The sequence below is a fragment of the Plecotus auritus genome (assembly GCF_963455305.1).
Source record: "Plecotus auritus genome assembly, chromosome: 8".
In the NCBI taxonomy this organism is placed as follows: Eukaryota; Metazoa; Chordata; class Mammalia; order Chiroptera; family Vespertilionidae; genus Plecotus; species Plecotus auritus.
Window position 1 is genome coordinate 38,748,005 of NC_137782.1, and position 24,135 is coordinate 38,772,139.

General features: G+C 45.9%; 1 protein-coding gene across 1 annotated transcript in view; it reads right to left on the reverse strand.

The window, feature by feature from the left end:
• SMCHD1 (structural maintenance of chromosomes flexible hinge domain containing 1) overlaps window positions 1-24,135 on the reverse strand; it is a 168,606-nt gene that overhangs the window by 139,484 nt on the left and 4,987 nt on the right. Inside the window, exons 2-4 of the mRNA XM_080684014.1 lie at window positions 8,525-8,600; window positions 7,404-7,565; window positions 201-283 (exon numbers count right to left, since the gene is read on the reverse strand). Of these exons, the coding sequence (XP_080540140.1) occupies window positions 201-283; window positions 7,404-7,565; window positions 8,525-8,600 (321 nt within the window). The remainder of the gene's footprint in view (window positions 1-200; window positions 284-7,403; window positions 7,566-8,524; window positions 8,601-24,135) is intronic.

The window sequence follows — 24,135 nt, forward strand, 5'->3', positions numbered from 1 at the left end:
GAAGATCACAACAAACAAAATGTACACTATAATCACACATATGCACAGAAAAAAGGACACGTGAAAAATTTCAACAATAGATGAAGAGATATCAGATAATTATTTCTTTTAATTTATTTATTTTTTACTTTTTCCCCAATTAACTTGTACTACTTTTATAAAAGGAAAAGCTAAATTATTTAATACTATTGTTTTCTTACCAATTTGATCTGTATTTTTCTAATCCCAGTGTTACGAGAAGTAGCAGACAATGAATTGTCAATTAACTCTGCAAGAGCAAAAGCTGGAAAAGATGAGAAAACATTATTGCTTTAATTTTCCCTTCCAAATACTTCATATAAAATTTCACAGAAGAAATTCTGAAGTACCATAAGCCATCACTTTTATTTTCAAAATAACTAGAATTAAAATATTATCCTGATCCTAATGATGCAATACATAATTAAAGGCATCATCAACAATCACCACCAGCATAAAAAAGCAGTCATCACCCAATAATTGTATAGCGTTATATGGCATGTCTCAGCCAACCATGATTCCTGGCCTCACAGAGTTTATAATAAAAAAACAGACATACAGATATAAGAGACAGAAGATTTTTACAATAAAATCCAATATTAAGTACTCTAGTATGTAATCACATCACCAAAAAGTCTAACGTACATACATACAGAGATATGAAGGCAAGTATAAAGCAACTCTAAACGTGTGTGTGTGTGTATTAATAGCTAATTCAGATATAGAAATCTTATGACAGCAACTTGTCAAGCAGCAGAACATGTCTGTTAACTGACACAGAACTGCTATTGATTTCCTACTACACAACAAAGTGGATGTTTCATGTATTAGCGGCTCTGCTTTGTTCCAAATATTCTTCCTTCAAGGTCACTACTTAAATTATTTCTCACTTTTATTCCCTTTACTAGAGGCCCAGTGCACGAAAATTCGTGCACTCGGAGGGATCCCTCAGCCCGGCCTGTACCCTCTCACAATCCGGGACCCCTTGGATAGGGTTCCTAGGCCTGGCCTGAGATCAGGGCCTATCGGGGCTTTCCTTCTACAGGCTGCCGGCAGCTGACTCCACCCCCGCCGCTGCCACTGCTGGCCATCTGTGCAGCGCTGCCCCCCCTCCCCTGCCACCGATGGCCTCCCTCTGCAGGCAACAGGCATGAGGTGCAGTGGCTTGGCTGGCCTGGGCCTCCCTCTGTGGGATGATCGCTGGCCGGCCACACACCTGCCACAGAGTTGCCGTGGGTGGACTGGGCCTCCCTCTTTCTTTGCTGGGAGGCAGGGCCAGCCCTGGGAGGGGCCGTCTGCCTACCTGATTGCCCCTAACTGCTCACCTGCCTACCTGATCACCCTTAACTACTTGCCTGCCTACCTGATCACCACTAAATGTTTTCTGGAGAGCAGGGCCAGCCCTGCGAGGGGCCGTCTGCCTACCTGATCACTCCTAACTGCTGGCCTGCCTACCTGATCGCCCCTAACCATTGTGCCTGTCTGCCTAATCGCCCCTAACTGCTTGCTTGGGGGCAGGGCCAGCCTGGCAAGGGGCCGTCTGCCTACCTGATTGCTCCTAACCACTTGCCTGCCTACCTTATCACCCCTAACCACTTGCCTGCCTACCTGATTACCCCTGCTTGCTGGGGGGTGGGGCCAGCCCTGTAAGGGGCCGTTTGCCTACCTGATGGCCCCTAACCACTGGCCTGCCTACCTGATCGCCCCTAACCACTTACCTACCTACCTGATCACCCCTAACCTCTGGTCTGCCTACCTGATCACCCCTAACCGCTGGTCTACCTACCTGATCACCCCTAACCACTCTGCCTGCCTGCCTGATTGCCCCTAATCACTTGCTTGGGAGTGGGGCCAGCCGGGCGAGGGGCCATGGTGGTTCTAGTCTCTGGTCGTTCCGGTCATTAGGCTTATGTTGGCTGGCCTATTATATATAGGATTAGAAAAAAGAGCATAGCAAATGTCTGTCTCTTACTTCCTTTGAAGCTTAATAAAACTAAAGCTATAATTAATACACAGAGCAGCACTCCAGCAAGCCCTTCCACACTCTGAACACTTACAGGATGGCTATATTTATAAACTAGCTAGAAATAAGGTATGTATAAGGATCTGGTTAAGGGTAATAACTTTAAAAAGTGAAAAAGGAACACTGTAGGAAATGGGGAGAAAAAAGAGTTAAGAGTAATTTGGGAGAAAAAAATGAATATGATTTAGTACTTGATTATATATAAAAGGAGGAAAAAAAAGAAAGAAATCTAAGACAGTTTTGGGTGTTTATTCCAGAACACCATACAATTGGTTATATTTCCCATAAAGGGAAAATTTAGAGGGAGGAAAGAAAAATTCAGTTTTGGAGGCGATGTCCTACCACTATATCAAGTTTGATGAGTAAAGGTGTTCCAAAGAGAGTTGGAACAGTTATCGCACTTAATTGGGAGAATAAAGATAGCTACAGATATTTTTGCTTCACTGACATAGAATAAAGCTTGGATCAGTAGTTAAGAGAAAAGTATAAAAAGAAATGATCAGCATGAAGAGATGTCCACCATACAGACAAGAATAACCTGAGGTAACACCAAAGGCAAAGGAAAGAGAATCAGAGAAAGACCCAGGAATCCTATATAATAAAGAGGTAATATGCAAATTGACCCTCACACTCTCGCATCACAAGATGGCCACCACAAGATGGCCACCCCACAATATCACAAGATGGCCACCCCCACGTCGTCTCAAGATAGCCGCCCCCACATCGTCACAAGATGGCCACCACAAGATGGCTGTCCCCACGTTGTCACAAGACAGCCGGCAGGGGAGAGCAGGTGGGGGTGACCAGGCCTGCATGGAAGGGCAGTTGGGGGCGACCAGGCATGCAGGGGAAGGCAGTTGGGGGCAACCGGGCCTGCAGAGGAGGGCACTTAGGGGTGATCAGGCTGGCAGGGGAGCAGTTAAGTGTCCATAAGGCCAGCAGGGGAGTGGTTAGGGGACTATCAGGCTGGCAGGCAGAGTGGTTAGGGGCAATCAAGCAGCCAGGCAGGCGAGTGGTTAGGAGCCAGCAGTCCCGGATTGTGAGAGGGTTGTCCGACTGTCAGACATCCCCCGAGGGGTCCCAGATTGAAGAGGGTGCAGGCTGGGCTGAGGGACACCTCCCCAGTGCTCGAATTTTATGCACCGGGCCTTTACTATAATATAAAGTCACAAAAATCAAAGCAAGAGTTTAAACAGTGAGACTCCCTGCTTATTCATATAATGATGATAGGAATGAAAACTGGTTAAAACCAATCTGAATGGTAATTATTCTCTATCGAAAGTCATAGAAATGAATATACCTATTGACTCCATGATTGTACATTTAGAAATTGATCCTCAGAGAAAGAATTTAAGCACCCACTATTTGCCAGGCATTGTGCTATGAACTGAACACAACAGACAAAAATCCAGTTCTTGTGGAGTTAACAATCTAGTGATGAAAGGTGGAAAATCAAATATTAGATTAATATACACTCTGGACATAGACTGGCTGAGATTTAAATCTTGGTCCCATTATTTATTCAATGTATGATGCTCCTTAACTTTTCTGTGCCTCAATTTCCTCCTCTGAAATTTGGAATCCTATCTAATAAAGAGGGAATATGCTAATTGACTGTCATGCCCTCATAAAGATGGAAGCGCCCACAGCCACAAGGTGGCGGTGCCCAGTCCCCTTGGCCCTGTCGGGGTGGCAGGCGTGTGGCACAGCCGGGCCCGCCCCTAGGCGTGTCCGGCCACTCCGCGCGCCTGCCTCTGGAGGCCCCCAGTCCCCTCAGCCCCCTAGCCGCCCAGGGCCAGCCTGAGGCGCAGGCAAGCCTCGGATGGTGGCTGCCCAGCCGCCTAGGGCCGGCCGAGGAGCAGGTAAGGCGTGGATGGTGGCTGCCCAGCTGACACCCAAGATGCAGGTAAGCCTTGGATGGTGGCTGCCCAAGGCTCAGGTAACCAGGGCCGGCTGAGGCTTGCACTGCCAGCAGTGGCAGCAGCAGAGGTGTGATGGGGGTTGTCGCCTTCCCCTGATCGCCGGGTCGCCTCCCGCCCAAGGGCTCCCGGACTGAGAGGGGACAGGCCGGGCTGACAAGCCCCCTCCCCCCGCTCCAGTGCATGAATTTTCACGCACCGGGCCTGTGGTAATTATCATAACTACGTCACAAGGTTGTTGTGATGATGGAGTGAGCTAATACATGATGGAGTGAGCTAATACATACATATAAAATGCTTATAACAACTAGCAGCTAATAATCCTATATAATAAAGTAATATGCAAATTAACCCTCACAAGATGGCTGCCTACGACCAGGCTGGCAGGGGGGTGAGTGACAACCAAACTACTGAACAAGCAGGCTGCGTGGGGCGACCAGGCCAGCGGGGGAACTGTGAGGGGTGACCAGGCCGGTAGAGAGGGGCAGTTGGGGGTGACCAGGCCGGCTGGGGAGGCAGTAAGAGGCGACCAGGCGAGCAGGGGGCGGGCAGTTAGGGGCAACCAGGCAGGCAGGCAGGTGAGCGATTAGGAGCCAGCGGTCCAGGATTGTGAGAGGGATGTCCAACTGCCGATTTAGGCTCACTCCCTGGAATCGGGCCTAAACTGGCAGTCGGACATCCCCTGAGGGGTCCCGGATTGGAGAGGGTGCAGACTGGGCTGAGGGGACCCTCCTCCCCCATGCACGAATTTCATGCACCGGGCCTCTAGTAATTATGATAAATAAGTAAATTATTTAACATCTTAGAATGTGATATATGATATGGAGAAAAGAAAGAGCAGAGAAAAGAGCTGAAGAACAGTAAAGGCATAGAGGGAACACAGTTACAATTTTAAATAAGGTGATCAATGTAAGTTTTGCTAGGAAGATAACAGGTAAACAAGACTTGAATGGGGCGAGAGAATGAGACAGGGGCTATCTGGTGAAAGAGCATTCCAAGCAAAGGGCCCTAAGCTGAGAATACAGCTGACACCAGAGTGGAATGAATAAGCAAGAGGAGCTGTGAAAACAAAGGTAGTAAATATCATGGTGCCTCAGACCTAGTGTTAGCTATGGAAGTGATGAGATATAGTCATTTCTAGATAAATACAGAAGATAGTGCCAACAGGATTTTCTGACAGATTGAATGAAATGTATGAACAAAGAACAATCAATTTGATTTTTGACTTTAGCAACTGAAAGGACACAGCAATGATCACTTTGAATAGGAAAACTATGTAGTAATATGATTTAGTGAATAGATCAGGGTTCTCATCTTAGATATTCTAGTGGAGATGCCACATGGACAGTTGCTGGATAGACAAAATTTGGAATAAGGCTATCATTATTTTCAATTTTTAACTAAAAATGACCATTTCTCACAACCTCCATTTGAGAGTCATTGATGTAAAAAATGGTATAGTATTTAGAGCCACAAGATTGGATGGGATCACCAAGTGAGGAAACAAGAGGTGATAATGACACTGAGGGCTAAGCCCTGGGGCACTTACTTCAACATTAAGAAGGTGGGGAGATGTGTCAATTATACCTCAAAAACTTAAAAAAAAAAATAAAAAAGATAGGGAAAGAGAAGAGAAGGCAGTCAGTGGTAGAAAGAAAACAGGTGATCTCTCGAAAGCCAAGTGAAAATTATATCAAAAAGGAAGAAGTGATAAACTATGTCAAATAATGCCTTGAGTTAAATGAGAGCTGAAAACTGATCACTGGATTTAGTGACTGGTAACCTTAAAAGAGTAAGTACAGGATAGTGAATAGGAGAGAATGGGAGGAGAGGTACGGTTAATAGTGAAGACAGTCAACTCTTTTGAGAAGTTTTGCTATAAACAGGAGCAAAAATCTGGGCAATGGCTAGTGGAATAAGATTATGATGTTTTTAAGACTGGAGAAATAAGAGCATTTTTTGTATGAAAAAAACAATGTCAGAGATAATATTAGTTGCACTTAAGGTAAGGATGTGCACAATGATTTAGTCATAAGAATATTCAGTCATTTGTAATTTAAATAACTGAAATAACCTAAATGTCTAATAATAGAATACTGTTCAGTATATTGTTATCTAGTGTTTAACCACTAAAAACAAATATATAGACATATATTAAAGATGTTCATTTTATTTAAACAAAAAAAGTAGGTTAAAATAGCATGCATCATATAAAACCACTGAAATAGAAAAAGACAACAACATGAAATGATCTGAAGCGATACACATGAAAGTGTTGGTGGTAGTTATATCTGGGTAGTAAATATATGGATATTCTTTATGTTCTTTTTGTTTATCTATGTTTTCTAATTCCCTACAAACTATAATGCACCTACAGTAAAACTATTTTCAATAAGAAAGTTTATAATGAACAAATAAGTAGTATTAAACACTTTAGCAGGGTCCAAAAAGAAAAAATTCTCTAAGTTAACTAATTTGTAAAGCTCACTAGCAAACAATCCAAAGGTAGGATAAAAACTTGCAAGTGATAAAGGTGAAAGGAAATAATAAAGAAATGAAATAAGAAGACAAACCATTTACTCATGCAGTTCAACTACACAAATTGGCAAGATAAAACAATTGAGAGGTCTATAGGAGAAGAGGAAGAATTAATCAGAGAGGAGAGTATACATGAGATAGAACAGTGATTCCCAACTTTTTTTTGCCATGCCCCACCTAAGCATCTCTAAAATCCTGATGCCCCCTGCTGTGGTATATAATTCTTATTATTTAAAAAGTAAACTCCTATTCACATGGTGGAAGTCTAAAAGGCCATTAACTTTATCTAAACAAGCTTTCAAAGAACATGGCATCCATGAACGAGAAAAATAAAAGAACGAAAGGGCAGTTGAAGTACTGAGGAAGAAATCACTAAGAAATTAGTAAAAAAAATAATAATAATATGGATATGAAAAAAAGCAAATAAAGTTTCAAAACATAAAATAGAGAACTGACATGCATAAACATGTCACAATATATATTTATATACTATACATGAGGCCCCTAGAACCATAAGAAGTGCAAAAAATTCACTGTTAACTCATTCTCAAATTGCGCTGCTTAAAAATCAAATTGCCCCCTTGTGGGGCGTGTGCCACTGAGTTCGAAGAACCACTAAGATAGAAGAATGTGTAGAAACAAGATCTCTTATGAGTTGAGAGGGAATGAATTCTAAAACTAGGTTAGTTTTAAAGGAGAGGTATCTTTACTCTGAAGTAAGATGACAGGTAGAAAAAGAATTACATTGTGATGAAGAGTTTGAAGTAAGGAAACTCACAATGACTTGTTACAGTCTTCTAAAAAATTAGAATGAGATAATTTTTTAAAATAAAGGAATGGGTCAGGTGATGAGGGGATAAGGGAGAGCAATACTTCACCAAAATTAGTATAAATGGATTACTTACGCAAAGGGTTTTGTCCTTCACTTGCATAATATTCATACATGCCACTTTTAACCAGTGTGTCATAGTGAGGTAGGAATTCAATTCTTTCTTTTGTAGCTGTTAGTAGTAATTGGTCGACTGACTTTAGCAGGTATAGAGTAACTCCATCTTTAACAGTTTCATCTGTAATTTAAAGGTAATATCTTAAGTGCAAAGCTAGAATCAGAAACACATGAATTTATAATTTTAAAAATGCAAACTGTATCTATTCTATGAAATATCTTTAAAGATGATACAGGCAAATCCCCAAACAATGGCTCAATCTATAATTTCAGTTGTGTTTTGTTAAGAATATCAGTTAAGTAGGCCCAAATATGTCCATGCATCTGAAACCCTCAATTTAGTAACTTAAATTATCACAGGAAGTTAGATGATGAACTACATTAGTGTTATCAACATGAAAGGAGAAGAGTGGTTAAATTCAAAAGGAAATCAGGCATGAAAAACTGGCAGGTCTTGCCCAACCAGTGTGGCTCAGTGGTTGAGCAATGACCTATGAACCAGGAGGTCATGGTTCAATTCCCGGCCAGGGCACGTGCTCGGTCCCAGTGTGGGGCATTCAGGAGGCAGCCGATCGATCGATGATTCTCTCTCATCCTTGATGCATCTGTTTCTCTCTCCCTTTTCCTTCCTCTCTAGAATCAATAAAAATATATTTAAAAATAAACAAAAAAGCTGGCAGGTCTTAGAATCCAATTGGGTAATGGAAGAACCCAATCTGATTAGGAGAATTAGCTTCTTAAGGGCCCACATGGAAGGCCTGTGGCTAGCTGTTGGGCAAGATCTCATCTTCTGTAGCCATAAATGATGTCAACTATATTTCTAAAACCTTGCTTGAAAAATATGACCTCTGTACAAACTGAACTTATAGACAGTTTCCTCCCCACACAACAAAGTAACCAAAATCAACAGTTTTTTGATGCTTATCTATGTAATCAAATAGTTATTGCTGTACAATATAATAGAGCAGTGGTCGCCAACCTTTCGGACCCCACGGACCACCAGTGATCCACGGACTACCGGTTGGCGACCGCTGTACTAGAACATACTAAATATGAAAGCATAAAGTTAACATTGCTTACCAAAATTATCACTGGTAATTTCTTTCCTACTTGTTGTTGTTATAACAAATTTTTCCTCAGGTGAAATGCCAAGTGTCTATCCAAAATAATATAAATAAAATAAATTATTATACAAAGGAAATAAATGCACCAATCAAGTTTTTAAAAATATGAAAATACTAATAGTATATAATATTGTAACAATTGCTATATTTATTTGTCTGTCATAATATTTTAAAATCTTGCCTTTTCATAATTAAAAGCACAAATCTATCTATAAATTATTTGCTTATCAAGGTTGTTTTTTTTCTGCTATTATATGCCAGCTAGGACCATGAGTGCATAGATGGACATTTTCGAAAGGTTTCAACATCAGCAGACTCTTCCCAGACAAAAGACATTATTCCAAGTCAATATATAAGTAAACTTATTAACATAATACTTCTTCATATGCATTAAATTTAAGTAGGTAAAATAAAAGTACTAGAAGAAAATAGAGGTTAACATTTTATAACACTGAGGTAAAAATAGCTATGCTATGCAGGTTACCTGTATTAAAGACTCATTATATCTATTATAACCCTTCCCAAAAGAATAACTCTAAAATTTTAAGGCAAATTATAAATTGGGGGATTAGGGAATTGGTTGCAAGAAGAGACAGAGTTAGCATCCTTAGCAGGAAAATAAAAAAAGCTTTCATAAATCAAGATGAAAATCAGCAAAGAAAAAGAGCAAAAAAACATGAATACAAGAACTCACCAATATATGGCCAATGCACATAAAAAACTAAAATTTCATGACAAAACAAAAACTGGAAATTAGAAAAGTGAGTTAATGTTTTCATTAAACTTTTACGTATCTTTAAAATGGAAAGACACAGGTTCTTTATACAATTAAACAACACCAGAATGTACAAATAGAGAAAAGGCTGATTTCTGTTTCAGATAATGATGGACTAGTTAATGTAGACCAACCTTACTATAGGAAATTACTAAAAAATTCTAGACTAATAATACTCAAGAATTTAAAAACCCTTAGTCACTACTGAAACTAAGGCACCAACTCCTTATTCTGAATACTGATCTATCAAAGGAAAAGAATAAAGCATTTATCCTGCCTTTTTGTTGTTGTTGTTAACCCTCACTGGAGGATATTTTTCCATGGATTTTTAGGGAGAGTGGGAGAGAAAGGGAAAGACAGAGAGAAATGTCGATGTGAGAAAAACACAATTGGTTGCCTCCTGCATGAGCCTCAACCAGGTCCCAGGCCGGGGAGGAGCTTGCAACCAAGGTGCCCTTGACTGGAATCAAACCCAAGACCCTTTGGTCTGTAGACCAATGCTCTATCCGCTAAGCCAAATTGGCTAGGGCTATCCTGCTTTCTTATACAAATTGTATTTCAGGGTAACCAAATAGCTCTAGTTGATGAGGCAAAGTCATTCTTTTAAGAATGTCAGCTAATAATACAAAAGCAGCCCCAGCTGTGTGGTTCAGTTGGGTGGAGTGTTGTCCAGTACACCAGAAGGTTGCCAGTTCGATTCCTGGTCAGAGCACATACCTAGGTTTCCTGGTTTGATCCCAGGTTGGGGTGTGTACAGGAGACAATCAATTGATGTTTCTCTCTCACATTGATGTTTCTTCCTCTCTCTCTCCCCCTTCCTCTCTCTTAAAGAAATTAGTAAAAACATATCCTCAGGTGAGGATTAAAAAAAAAAAAAGAGGAATGGCAATCATAACATCACCACCAATTGATGAAGCATTAGATCAAAACTTTATTATGGAGGGATTCAGCTGAAACCACCTGACCCATTAATTCAGTTTTAGCATTGCTAAAAGTGGGTGAAAGATCCATACACTAGAGGACCAGTGCATGAAATTTGTGCACTTGCGGGGGGGTCCCTCAGCCCTGCCTGCACCCTCTTCCAGGCAGGGAGCCCTCGGGTGATGTCCGACTGATGGCTTAGCACTGCCATAGAGATGCGAGAGGCTCCCACCACTGCCACTGTGCTCGCCAGCCATGCCCCTGGCTTCTGGCTGAGCAGTGCTCCCCCTGTGGGAGCCCACTGACCATCAAGGGGCAGCTCTTGCATTGAGCGTCTGCCCCCTGGTGGTCAGTGCACAACATAGCGACCAGTCGTTGTGCTGTTTGGTCAATTTGCATATTAGCCTTTTATTATGTAGGACTAGAGGCCTGGTGCACGAAATTCATGCATGAGGAGGGGCCCTCAGCCCAGCCTGCACCCTCTACAATCCGGGACCCCTCAGGGGATCGGGCCTAAACCGGCACTCAGACATCCATCTCACAATCCAGGACCACTGGCTCCTAACTGCTCACCTGCCTGTCTGCCTGATCGCCCCTAACTGCCTCTGCCTGCTGGCCTGTTCACCCCCTACTGCCTCCTATGCCGGCCTAGTCGCCCCTAACTGCTCCCCCCCCCCACTGGCCTAGTCACCCCTAACTGACGCCCTGGCCGGCCTGGTCACCCCTTACTGCCCCCCCCCCCCCAGGTCCGGTCACCCCCAACTGCCCTCCCTGCCAGCCTGGTTGCCCTCAACTGCCTCCCTCCGCTGGCCTTGTTGCCCCACGCAGTTTGTGTTCGGTCATCCATCCGGTTGGTTTGGTCATGACGGTTCCTGGCTTTTTATATATTAGGATTATGTGCCTCCTGATGTGATGCAATATGAAGTACCCAAACCACCTATGAAGAATTCTTTGGAGATTGAAAATGGCAGCAGAGTAGGAGGATGCTGCACAGACATGCTCCCAGGAACAAGCTGGCATTACAACTGATATATGGAAAGGCTTACTAAATAATCCATGGAAAACTCACAGGAGAGAACCCTGAAACCCAAGAACTGAAGGTGGAGACTGCATAGAGATTGGTAGGAGGTGCAGAGGCACGAAAGGGCTGGCCAGGCACCCACAGACAGCAACTGAAGTCCCGGGGAGATATCTCAACTGCCCCACCCTGTTGGGGGGTCGGGTGCCACTGAGAACTCTAGGATCTAATCCCGAAGCTGGGCACCAAATCCCCAGCAGAGAGCACCAAACTGAGGTAGATACCCACATAACATCTAGCTGTGAAAAGCAGTGGGGTGCTGTTTGCCAGGGAGTGGCAGCTGAAAGTTCAGGCACCCTCTTAAAGGGTCAATGCACAAAAATTCCCTGTGCAGCCACCCACCTTGTGCTCTGGCAGAGGGAGGGTGAAGTGGACTGGAGCTGTGAGAGCAGAACCCAGGACAGGGGACTCAAGAGATAGAGCTCAGAAGGCAGACACTCCAAGTTTCCTGGGTCGAGTCACTCCCTCACACAGCTGAGGACATCTTTCCCACATAGATATCTACCTTGCCTGGAGGGAAACAGTCGTCACACCCTACTGGAAAACACCTTGCCCTGAGGCCACTTAAGAGATTAAAAGTAACAATTAGCCTTCAGGCAGAAGCAACTGCCCCACCCTGTTGAAAAAACTCTCGACACACCTGAGGACCATTGCCAGGGGCAATTCAAGTGGGAATCCTATTAGTCTGTAGACAGAGGTGGTCTCTGGAGGCTTTGAGTCTTTGCCTGATCCAACTAGTTAGAAACAGCCTTTAACACTGTCTTGCACTAGAGATTGAGAGGGATAGAGGACCTACCTAAAACATAGTCACAAACCCAAACAGACAACCAAAATGAGGAAATAGACAACCCTCAAATAAAAGAACTAGAGAATTCTCCAGAAGAGATAAATGGTGCAGAGATAAGAAATTTATCTGAAACAGAGTTCTAAGTAATGATGTTAAAAATGCTCAACAGTATGAAAAAAGATATAGTAACTATGAAAAAATAACAGTCTTGAGATAAAGAATGACATAACACAAAGAACACACTGGAAGGAATACACAGCAGATTAGGGGAAGCTGAGGAATCAGTAAATTAGAAGACAGAATTGAAAATATCACTCAATTAGAGAACCAAAAAGAATAAAAAAAAACAATTAAAAAACAGGAGGACCTCTTAAGGGAGCTGTGGGACAATGTGAAATGTAACAATACTAAAATAGTAAGTGTGCCAGAAAAGTCAGAAAGCAAGAAAGGAATAGAGAAGGTGTTTGAAGAAATAATGGTAGAAAACTTCCCTAACCTGGTAAAGGAAAAAGTAACACAAGTTCAGAAGGCACAGAGAACCCCAAACAAGAACCCAAACAGACCCATGCCCAGACACATCATAATTAAAATGCCAAAAATTAAAGACAAAGATAGAATCTTAAAGGCAGCAAGAGAAAACTTACCTACAAAGGAGTTACCATAAGGCTGACACCTGATTTCTCATCAGAAACTGTATAGGCCAGAAGGGAATGGCATGAAGTACTCAAGGTAATGGAAAGCAAGGATCTGAGACCAAGATTTCTATATCCAGCAAGGCTATCATTCAAAACAGACAGTCAAATAAAGAGATTCCCAGACAAAAAAAAGGCTAAAGGAGTTCATCACCACCAAGCCAGCATTACAAGAAATGCTAAAGGATTGCTGTAAGGGATTGCTGAAAAGGAGAAACAGAGAGAAACCTAGCCATACAGAATTAAAATGGCTATAAATAAGTACCTCTCAATAATAACCCTAAATTTGAATGGATTAAATGTTCCAATCAAAATGTGTAGGGTAGCTGAATCACATAACACAAAGAACACACTGGAAGGGATAAACAGCAGATTAGGGAAAGCTGAGGATACAAAAACGTGACCCAACTATATGCTATCTACAAGAGACCCACCTCAAAACAGAAGACACACACAGGATGAAAGTGAAGGGATGGGAAAAATTTTTCCATGCAAATGAAAAAAAAATAAATCTGGAGTAGCATTATTGATATCTGACAAAATAGACTTTAAAAGCATCATGCTAAGGGAAATAAGCAAGTCGGAGAAAGATAAATATCATACAATCTCACTTGTGGAATATAAAGAACATACACTGATGAACAAAAATAGAGCCAGAGGGAAAAAATACTCCAGAATATAATAGAAGTAATCCTGTTATTTGCAGATTTTTAATATTTCATACAACTTTTGTGATATCATACTATGTTAGTACAGTTTTGGTAATATTATACTTAAAATCCTTTTATTCTTAAAAATTAATGTTTATTGTATGCAATATTATTATATGCAAGATCATTTTTCTTGAAATATTAATGTTTACTACATATAACACTATATTTAAGATCGCTTTTCTTGAAATATTAAGGTTTATTGCATGTAACATTATATTTAAAATCATTTTTCTTGAAAAAAAAAAAAATTCTTTGCTTGCCCACCCCAAAAAGATTGAACCTAAATCTCTTTAAAAAGAAAACATCTAGTTTATCCTATCTAATAAAAGAGTAATAGCAAATTAACGATCACTCCACTACACCCACAAGCCACGCCCACCAGCCAATCAGGAGCAAATATGCAAATAAACCCAACCAAGATGGCTACAGCCACAGAGAGCAGAGGGAGGCTAGGGTTGCCCCAGGTGATGGAGGAAGCCAAGCTTTCCACACACCCTGGCCTGCCCAGGTCTCCCCTTAAGGCTACAAAGCTTCAATTATAGAAGAGACATAAATCCCCCAAAAAATGGCTGCCACCACAAAGCAAGCAGAAGGCTTGGCTCCGCTCCAGGCTACAAAGTTTCAATTGTAGAAGATAAATAAACCCCAGATACCAGGGCCTCCGCTTGGGTCGCCAGGGGGCAGGGCCAGCCTGCAAACCACCACAGGCCCCTCGCCCAGGCCACCCTATGCCCAAAGGGAACCCCCACCCTGATCCGGGACACCCTTCAGGGCAAACCAGCTGGCCCCCACCCATGCACCAGGCCTCTATCCTATCTAATGAAAGAGTAATATGCAGATTGACCATCACTCCAACACACAATATGGCTGCCCCCATGTGGACACAAGATGGCCACCACAAGATGGCCAGCAGCAGAGGGCTGTTGGGAGGGACCAGGCCTGCAAGGAAGGGCAGGAGGGGGCGATCAAGCCTGCAGGGGAGGGCAGTTAGGGCTGACCAGGACTTCAGGGGAGGGCAGTTAGGGGTGACCAGGCCTGCAGGGAAGGGCAGTTGGGGGTGACCAGGCCTGCAGGGGAGGGCAGTTAGGGGTGACCAGGCCTGCAGGGGAGGGCAGTTAGGGGTGACCAGGCCTGCAGGGGAGCGCAGTTAGGGGCAAACAGGCTGGCAGGGGAGCAGTTAGGCATCAATCAGGCTGGCAGGGGAGTAGTTAGGGGGTGATCAGGCTGGCAGGCAGAAGCGGTTAGGGGCAATCAGACAGGCAGGCAGGCGAGCAGTTGGGAGCCAGCAGTCCTGGGTTGTGAGGGGGATATCCGACTGCCCGTTTAGGCCTGATACCCACCAGGATTGGGCTTAAATGGGCAGTCGGACATCCTTCGAGGGGTCCCAGATTGGAGAGGGTGCAGGCTGGGCTGAGGGACACCCCCTCCCTTGCATGAGTTTTGTGCACCGGACCTCTAGTAAGATATATAAAGACAGGGCAAGCTAAATTACACCAAAAAAGAGCAGACAAACCCAGAATGTGAAGTATTATTTAAAACAAAAAACAAAAAGGAGAAACCAAGATGGCAGCATAGGTAAGCACCTAAACTGCTGCCTCACACAACAATTTCAAAACTACAACTAAAAGACAGAACGGACATCATCCAGAACCACAGGAAGGCTGAGTGGAAATTCTACAACTAGAAGGAAAGAGGAAAGCTCATGGAGAATCAGAGGAGTGGCAAAGGAGGGCTGAGGTACGGAGATGGGCGCAGAGAGGAAGAGCGACTGAGTGCCTGGCTGACTTTCTCTGGCGAAGGGAGTCAAAAGCTCCTGAATGCACTGAACCCCAGTTCCAGGCGAGCCCCTGGGACCCACGCTCTTACGGGGAGAATCTGGACTGTCAGGCGAAAACTCAGGGGAGTCGAGGAAGGCAGAGGTCTGGAGGCGTGCGCAAGGGCAGGGCTGACGGAAAGTCAAGACTGTCTGCTCTGCCCTAAGACTCCCCCCCATCCAAGCTGAGCACAGAGGCTTTTGCAATCTTGCAAATCTAATCCTAGAAGGCTGTCTCCAGCACCGAACTTCTCCCAGCATAGACACAGCTGATCCTCACAGCCAACTGGCCTAGAGGTCTATTCCTCCCAGTGATACCAACAACAATCAAGACTTAACTACAACAAGGCTGTACACACAGTCCACAAAGGGATGCACCAAGAGTGTCCACCTCAGGTTAACTGGGGAGGCCGACCCACTGGGCCATATAGGAAACCTAGCACACAAAGCTACCATACCAACTCAGGGAAGCAGCGAAAAAGGGGAGGCAAAGAAACAAATCACAAACGAAAGAAATGGAGGAAAACAAACGACTGGATATAGAGTTCAAAACCATGGTTATAAGGCTTTTCAAGAATATCCTAGAAAAGGCCGATAAATTTAGTGAGACCCTCGAGGATATGAAAAAGGACCAACTAGAAATTAAACATACACTGACTGAAATAAAAAATATTATACAGAGACCCAACAGCAGACTAGAGGAACGCAAGAATCAAGTCAAAGATTTGAAAAACAAAGAAGCAAAAAACACTCAACTGGAAAAGCAAAAAGAAAAAAGCATCCAGAAAGTTGAAGATAGTGTAAGAAGCCTCTGGGACAACTTCAAGCATACCAACATCAGAATTATGGGGGTGCCAGAAGAAGAGAGAGAGCAAGATACTAAAAACCTATTTGAAGAAATAATGACTGAAAACTTGCCCCACCTGGTGAAAGAAATAGACTTACAAGTCCAGGAAGCGCACAGAACCCCAAACAAAAGGAATCCAAAGAGGACCACACCAAGACACATCATAATTAAAATGCCAAGGGTAAAAGACAAAGAGAGAATCTTAAAAGCAGCAAGAGAAAAACAGTTAGTTACCTACAAGGGAGCACCCATACGAATGTCAGCTGATTTCTCAACAGAAACTATGCAGGCCAGATGGGAGTGGCAAGAAATATTCAAAGTGATGAACAGCAAGAACCTACAACCAAGTTTACTCTACCCAGCAAAGCTATCATTCAGAGTTGAAGGTCAGATAAAGAGCTTCACAGATAAGAAAAAGCTAAAGTAGTTCATCACCACCAAACCAGTATTATATGAAATGCTGAAAGGTATTCTTTAAGAAGAGGAAGAAGAAAAAAGTAAAGATAAAAATTATGAACAACAAATACATATCTATCAACAAGTGAACCTAAAAATCAAGTGAATTAAAAATCTGAGGAACAGAATAAATTGGTGAATGTAATAGAATCAGGGGCATAGAATGGGAATGGATTGATAATTCTCAGGGGGAAAGAGGTGTGGGGGTTATGGGAAGAGAGTGGACAAAAATTGTACACCTGTGGATGAGGACAGTGGTGGGGAGGTAAGGGCAGAGGGTGGGGTGGGAACCGGGTGGAGGGGAGCTATGGGGGGAAAAAGGAGAAACAATTGTAATAATCTGAACAATAAAGATTTATTAAATTAAACAAAAACAAAAAACTACCTGATATCTTCAACAGATCAATGTCAGGAAAAGCTAAAAGAGACTGGGAGAAGAGTTTTGCTCAAATATTTTAAATTGTAGGAGATTAAGAAACAAAAAACCAAGTTCAATATGTGGACCTGTTGGGATCCTGAATTAAACAAGTCAATATTAAAAAAGCATTTTTGAGACAATGAGAGAAATCAAAATATGGACTAAGCTATTAGATATTAAAAATGTTAATTTTGATGATGTGATAATAGAAATGCCTGCTGAAGTACATAGGAACTAAGTGAACTAAGACCTGGAATGTGATAAAAAAAGACAAAAATGATGCTAGTGTGGTAAGTACGTGCTAACTGTTGAATCTGAGTGATGAGTATATTTAGGTTCATTATATTTCTACTAGTGGCCCGGTGCACGAAACTTGTGCACATTAAAAGGGGGACCCAGAGTCAAGTCCCCACCCACCCACATGCGCCTCAAAATCACCTGAGACCCAGACCCGGCCACCCCCCCCCATTGGGCTAGATCCAGACCCAGCCAGTTCCACCCTTGTCAAGCCCCGCCGGGCAGGGGGCGTAGCCCCAGGTCCCTTGGCCCGGTGCCAGGACGGGGGGCGTGCCCTGAGGTCCCCCAGATGGGTCAGGGAGCATGCCTTGAGGTCCCCCATCAAGCCCCACCAGGTGGGGGACACGGCCCAAGATCCCCTGTCAAGCTCCACTGGGTGGGGGGCATGGCCTGAGGTCCCTGGTCAAGCCCCGCCAGGCAGGGGTGCACAGCCTCAGGTCTCCCGTCAAGCCCCGCTGGGTGGGGAGCATGGCCTGAGGTCCCCCGTCAAGCCCCACTGGCAGGGGGGCACAGCCTCAGGTCCCCTGTCAAGCACTGCTGGGCGGGGGGCGCGGCCTGAGTTTCCCCAACCCAGCACTGGGGGTGCATCTTGAGGTCCCCCGTCAAGCCCTGCTGGGTGGGGAGCATGGCCTGAGGTCCCCTGTCAAGGCCCGCCAGGCGGTGGGGACAGCCTCAGGTCCCCTGGCCTGGTGCTGGAGCAAGGGGTGCGGCCTGAGGACCCCTGGCCTGGTGCTGGGGTGGGGGGCACAGCCTGGAGTCCCGTCAATCCCCACCTGGTGGGGGGTGCAGCCTGAGGTCCCCTGGCCTGGCGCTGGGGCGGGAGGAGCAGCCTGAGGTCCCTAGCCCAGCACCAGGACGGGAAGCACACCTTGAGGCCCCCTGTCAAGCCCCACTGGGCGGGGGCATGGCCTCAGGTCCCCTGGCCTGGCACTGGGGCAGGGGTCGTGGCCTGAGGTCCCCCAGCCTGGCGCTGGGGCAGGGGGCAAGGCCTTAGATCCCTGTCAAGCCCTGCCAGGTGGGGGGTGTGGCTTGAGGACCCCAGCCTGGTGCCAAGGCAGGGGGCACGGCCTGAGGTCCCCTGTCAAGCCCTGCTGGGTGGGGGGCTTGGCCTGAGGTCCCCTGTCAAGCCCCACAGGGGCAGGGGAGGACATAGCCTCAGATCCCTGCTGATTGCTTATTAAGGCTCCTTAAGAGAACTTGGCCTCAGCTGTGGGTGCAGCCATCTTTGTGACACAGTGATGGTCAATTAGCATATTCCCTCTTTATTAGATAGGACTAAAAGCCCGATGCACTAAGATTCGTGCAAGAATCGGCCTTCCTTTCGCTGGCTGCCGGCACCACCTTTCCGCTCCGGCCCCTCTTTTCCACACTGCTCAGCGCCTGCGTATGCAAATTAACCCACCATCTTTGTTGGGTTAATTTGCATACTCACTCCTGATTGGCTGGTGGGCATCGCAAATGTACAATTTGCATCTTTCTCTTTTATTAGTGTAGATATATCTCTACAGTATGCTTTTATTCAAGATATTATACCCTTCTCTCTCGATATTTTTTATCTAAAACCTATCTTATCAGATGTAAACTAGTCTTTCATGTATTTGCACTAACCTGGACTTGATTAGAAATATTCTTTCTCTCCCTTTCTATGTATAAAAACAGGATATGTTCTATTTGTGTGAGACTTTTGGTTAGGCTTTCTCTTTTTTTTTTTTTAAATCCTCACCTGAGGATATTTTATTCCATTGTTTTTTGAGAGAGGCGGGGGGGGGGGGGCGGGGGGAGAGAGAGAGAAACATCAATGTGAGACATATCCATTGGTTGCCTACCACAAAAACGCCCAAACCGGGGTGTGGATCGAGCCTGCAACCAAGATACCTGCCCTTGATCAGGAATCGAACCTATGACCCTTCAGTGCATGGGCTGACACTCTAACCACAGAGCAAAACTGGCCAGGGCAATCACACCCTTTTCTGGATTATTAAAGTATATGGATCTGCCTTTAATGAGTAATATAAAGAACATGCCTTCCATGTCTTTAGGTCAGCTTCAAACTACCTGCTGCCCAACTTTTCCCCAAAGCCAATTTTAAGAAATATTTATGAAGAGCTAACTTGCAGTACACAGAATCTTCAAATACTTTAAATTTCACCCATGGATTAAGTCAGTCAGAAACTATATAGTTCAATGCATTGCTCTGAAACTGCAAACTAGCCTTTAAGATTGTGCTTTGGCATTATATTTAACTAGTGACCCAGTGCATTGATTCGTGCACATTGAAAGAAAATTAATTAGAAAGTGGCCGGCATGGCAGGACTGGGTGAGACGGGCTGGAAACACCCTGGAACCAACCTTCCGTGGTGTCTCCCAAGCCAGCTGCACCTGGGGTGGCACCATGGCTCAAAAGGCATCTGAAAAGTTAGTCAGGTCCCTCTGGCAGGTGGGGTGCCTTGGCCTGGCCTGTGGGGATCGGGCCAAAACCAGCTATCCAACATCCTCCAAGGGATCCCGGAGTATGAGAGGGCACTCTGCAAAGTTGTTGTTGTACAGGGTATGGAACACAAACACAAGTGTGCAGTAAACCAAATTCGGGGCCAATAGTGCCACAGTAACAACATAACCCACGGCCAAATGTGGAATTGCATGGCCCCGGAAGAATCGGGCTCCCTCCTCTCTGGTTTCGGGGTGCATCACCAGACTACCGCCGCTGCCAAGTCACTGCAGTTCAGCAGCTCCTGTGTTGAGTGCCTGCCCCCAGGTGGTCAGTGTGCATCACAGTGACCAGTCGGACGGAGGGACACTTAGCATATTAATCTTTTATGAAATTTGTGCATTTGGGGGGGTCCCTCAGCTGGGCCTGCACCCTCTCACAGTCTGGGAGCCCTTGGGGGATGTCCAACTGATGGCTTAGGCCCACTCCTGTAGGGAGCAGGCCAAAGCCGTCAGTCAGACATCCTTAGCACTGCCATGGAGGCAGGAGAGGCTCCCGCCACCGCCACTGCAGTGAGCCCAGCTTCTGGCTGAGCGGCACTCCCCTTGTGGGAACGCACTGACCACCAGGGGGCAGCTCCTGCATTGAGCATCTGCCCCTGGTGGTCAGTGTGCATCATAGCGAGTGGTCATTCTGCTGTTCGGTCGATTTGCATATTAGCCTTTTATTACATAAGACGAGAGGCCTGGTGCACAAAATTCATGCGGGTGGAGGGGGGTGTCCCTCAGCCCGGCCTGTGCCCTCTCACAAACCAGGACCCCTCTGGTAGGGTACCTAGGCCTGGCTGGCGATCAGGGCCTATTTGGGCTTTCCTTCCCCCGGCTGCTGGCTGCTGGCAGCTGGCCCCGCCCCCACTGCTGTCACTGCTTGCCATCTGTGCAGCACTGCCCGACCCCCCCCCCCCAACAAGTTGCCTCCCTCTGCGGGCGACAGACATGGGGTGCAACTGCTTGACTGGCCTGGGCCTCTCTCTGTAGGGCGATAACTGGCTGGCCCCGCACAACCGCCACAGTGTCACTGGTTGGTGGCCTGGGCCTCCTCTGTGGGGTGATCGATCATGGTGCCCCCAGATCGATTGTCCCACAGAGGAAGGCCCTGCCCAGCCGCCACAGTGCCGCCAGCCACATGGCCTGGTCCTCCCTATTGGGGCCATTGCAGACCTCCACCCCCCCCCGGTTGATTTCCCCGCTGGTCGGTAGCCTGGGCCATCCCCTCTTTGGGTCAATTGATCGCGGAGCCCCCCCCTCCATCAATCGCCCCACAGAGGGAGACCTCGGCCTCCCTCTGCAGGCAATGGCAGGGACCCCGACCAATTGCATCGTACGTGCCGCAGCTGGCCTGGCGCCAGTGCGTGTCATAGCATGATCATCCAGTTATTCTGCTGTTCGGTAGTTCAGTCGATTTGCATATTACGCTTTTATTATTATAGATGGTTTTGTCCCTGAACCACCCATAGACCAGGAACACTTACTGCACTTGAGTAATCTACCACAATTTCGGTGGTAACTGGTTAAAGTAGTTTGTACTACGCTAAGTTATATACAACCTACCTTGCATTAAAGGTTAAGATAAGAAGCAGCCTTTCCTATCTGTAAAAATGTTGTCCATTTTATCATGCAGGATTTGTGAGGAATCTAGGGAAAAATATTGCTCAAATTAAAGCTTTGCTACCCAAGCAGTGGAAATGTTTCTTTTTTATGGATATTGTGAATTTTCTATCACTTATCTTTCCTTCATTGTTTAGACCTCTAAGAAACTCAAAGCTGATTTCATGGCTAAGCATTATAAGACACTAGAGGCATGGTGCACGAAATCTGTGCACGGTGGGGGGGCTGTCGCTCAGCCCAGCCTGCACCCTTTCCAATCTGGGACCCCTTGGGGGATGTCCGACCAACTGCCGGTTTAGGGCCGATCCCTGTGGGTCAAACATCCCTCTCACAATCTGGGACTGCTGGCTCCCAACCGCTCGCCTGCCTGCCAGCCTGATCACCCCCTAACCCAGCCTTGGGCAAACTACGGCCCACGGGCCAGATCCGGCTGTTCTATCCGGTTCTCTTGCTCTCCCCTTCGCTCCTTTACTTTGAATTTATATTAGTTCACACAAACACTCCATCCATGCTTTTGTTCCGGCCCTCCGGTCCAGTTTAAGAACGCATTGTGGCCCTCGAGTCAAAAAGTTTGCCCACCCCTGCCCTAACCATTCCCCTGCCAACCTGATCGACGTCTAACTGCTCCCCTGCTGGCCCAATTGCCCCCAACTGCCCTCCCCTGCCGACCTGGTCCCCCCAACTGCCCTCCCCTGCAGGCCTGGACGCCCCCAACTGCCCTCCCCTGCCAGCCTGGTCACCCCTAACTGCCTTCCCCTGTAGGCCTGGTCCCCCCCCCCCAACTGCCCTCCCCTGTAGGCCTGGTCCCCCCCCAACTGCCCTCCCATGCAGGCCTGGTCGCCCCTAACTGCCCTCCCCTGCAGGACTGGTCCCGCCCAACTGCCCTCCCTCCACTGCAGGCCCAGTTGCCCCCAACTGCTCTCCCCTGCTGGCCTGATCGCCCACAACTACCCTCCACTGCCAGCCATCTTGTGGCAGACATCTTTGACCACATGGGGGCAACCATCTTGTGTGAGGGTGTGAGGGTCAATTTGCATATTACCTCTTTATAACATAGGATTATCAAATGAACATCCATTTATTAACCCTCCTCAGGTTACTATTCTATTCTTTCCTACATCTACCTTCTTTAATATTTTTTTAATCTTTTGGCATTTTTAACATAATGTACCCTATGTACAAAATTTTTTAAGGAAGTAAGAGATTGATTCATTAACTAAACAGCTATAAACTATTAGGTAAGGCTCCTGCCCTCAAGGAGCATACAATATTTAAGAAAGTACTATGGTATGTATAGGAAGTGCCACAGTAGGGTAACAAGGTATAGTAGGTTGGAGAGGAAGGTTTACATACATGGGATTTAATGTGTGGACATATTTAAGAACTAGCCAAATGAGTCATTTTCTAATATTTGATTCTGAAAGACCACTAAGGCTCAAATGAGTCGATAGCTGCTTACCACAAGTCTAGGGGCTTCTTACAGACCCACTCTTTCCTCTTTTTTCCTCTTGATTGCTCCCTTTTTCCACAAGATGAGTTTTCCCCCAAATAAAAGTTTAGGATCCACAATACTTTCTAGCACTACAAAGTTTTTGATTTGAGTTTTAATGAAAAACTTTAATTTAGTATACTATTTTGCCTCCTCCCCTAATAAAGAAACTGAAGGCTTATTTGATAGTGTGGGCATTGTGGAGGTCTAAACAAACAAGAAACACTATAAGCTTTAGAATGAAACATACCTAGGAGAAACCAAGATGGGGGCATAGGTAAGCACCTAAACTGCTGCCTCACACAACAATTTCAAAACTACAACTAAAAGACAGAATGGACACCATCCAGAACCACAGGAAAGCTGGCTGAGTGAAAATTCTACAACTAGAAGGAAAGAGAAAAGCTCACAGAGAATTGGAGGTACGGCAAAAGGTCTTTGTGCGCGCAGAGAGGAAGGGCGGCTGAGAGCCTGGCTGACTTTCTCTGGTGGAAGGGGGAAGGAAGCCCCCGACCTCACTGAACCCCAGACCCGGGCGAAACCCCGTGGACCCAGGCTAATACAGGGGGAGTCTGGACTGTCAGGTAGAGAGAAAGGCACCCGGAGACTCGGAGACCCTGGGGAGACCCGGGGGAGCCCCGGCAGGCAGGGTTCTGGAGGTGCACGTGCCAGTGTGCACAAAGGCTGCGGAGGTTGCCACAGGCTTTCCCTAGCAGAAGGGAGTCCAAAGCTCCTGATTGCACTGAACCCCAATTCTGACTGCACTGAACCCCAGTTCCAGGCAAGCCCCTGGGGACCCGCGCTCTTACGGGGGGTAATCTGGACTCTCGGGCAGAGACTCGGGAGCCGAGGAAGGCAGAGGTCTGCAGGCGTGCGCATGCCAGTGCGCACAAAGGCTGCAGAGGTTGCCACAGGCTTTCCCTAGTGGAAGGGAGTCAGAAGCTCCTGACTGCACTGAGCCCCAGTTCTGACTGCACTGAACCCCAGTTCCAGGCGAGCCCCTGGGGACCCACGCTCTTGGGGGGGGGAATCTGGACTCTCGGGCGGAGACTCGGGAGCCGAGAAAGGCAGAGGTCTGGAGGCGCGCACGTGCAAGGGCAAGGCTGACTGGAAGCCAAGACTGTCTGCTCTGCCCTGAGACTCCACCCCATCCAAGCTGAGCACAGAGGCTATTGCAATTTGGCAA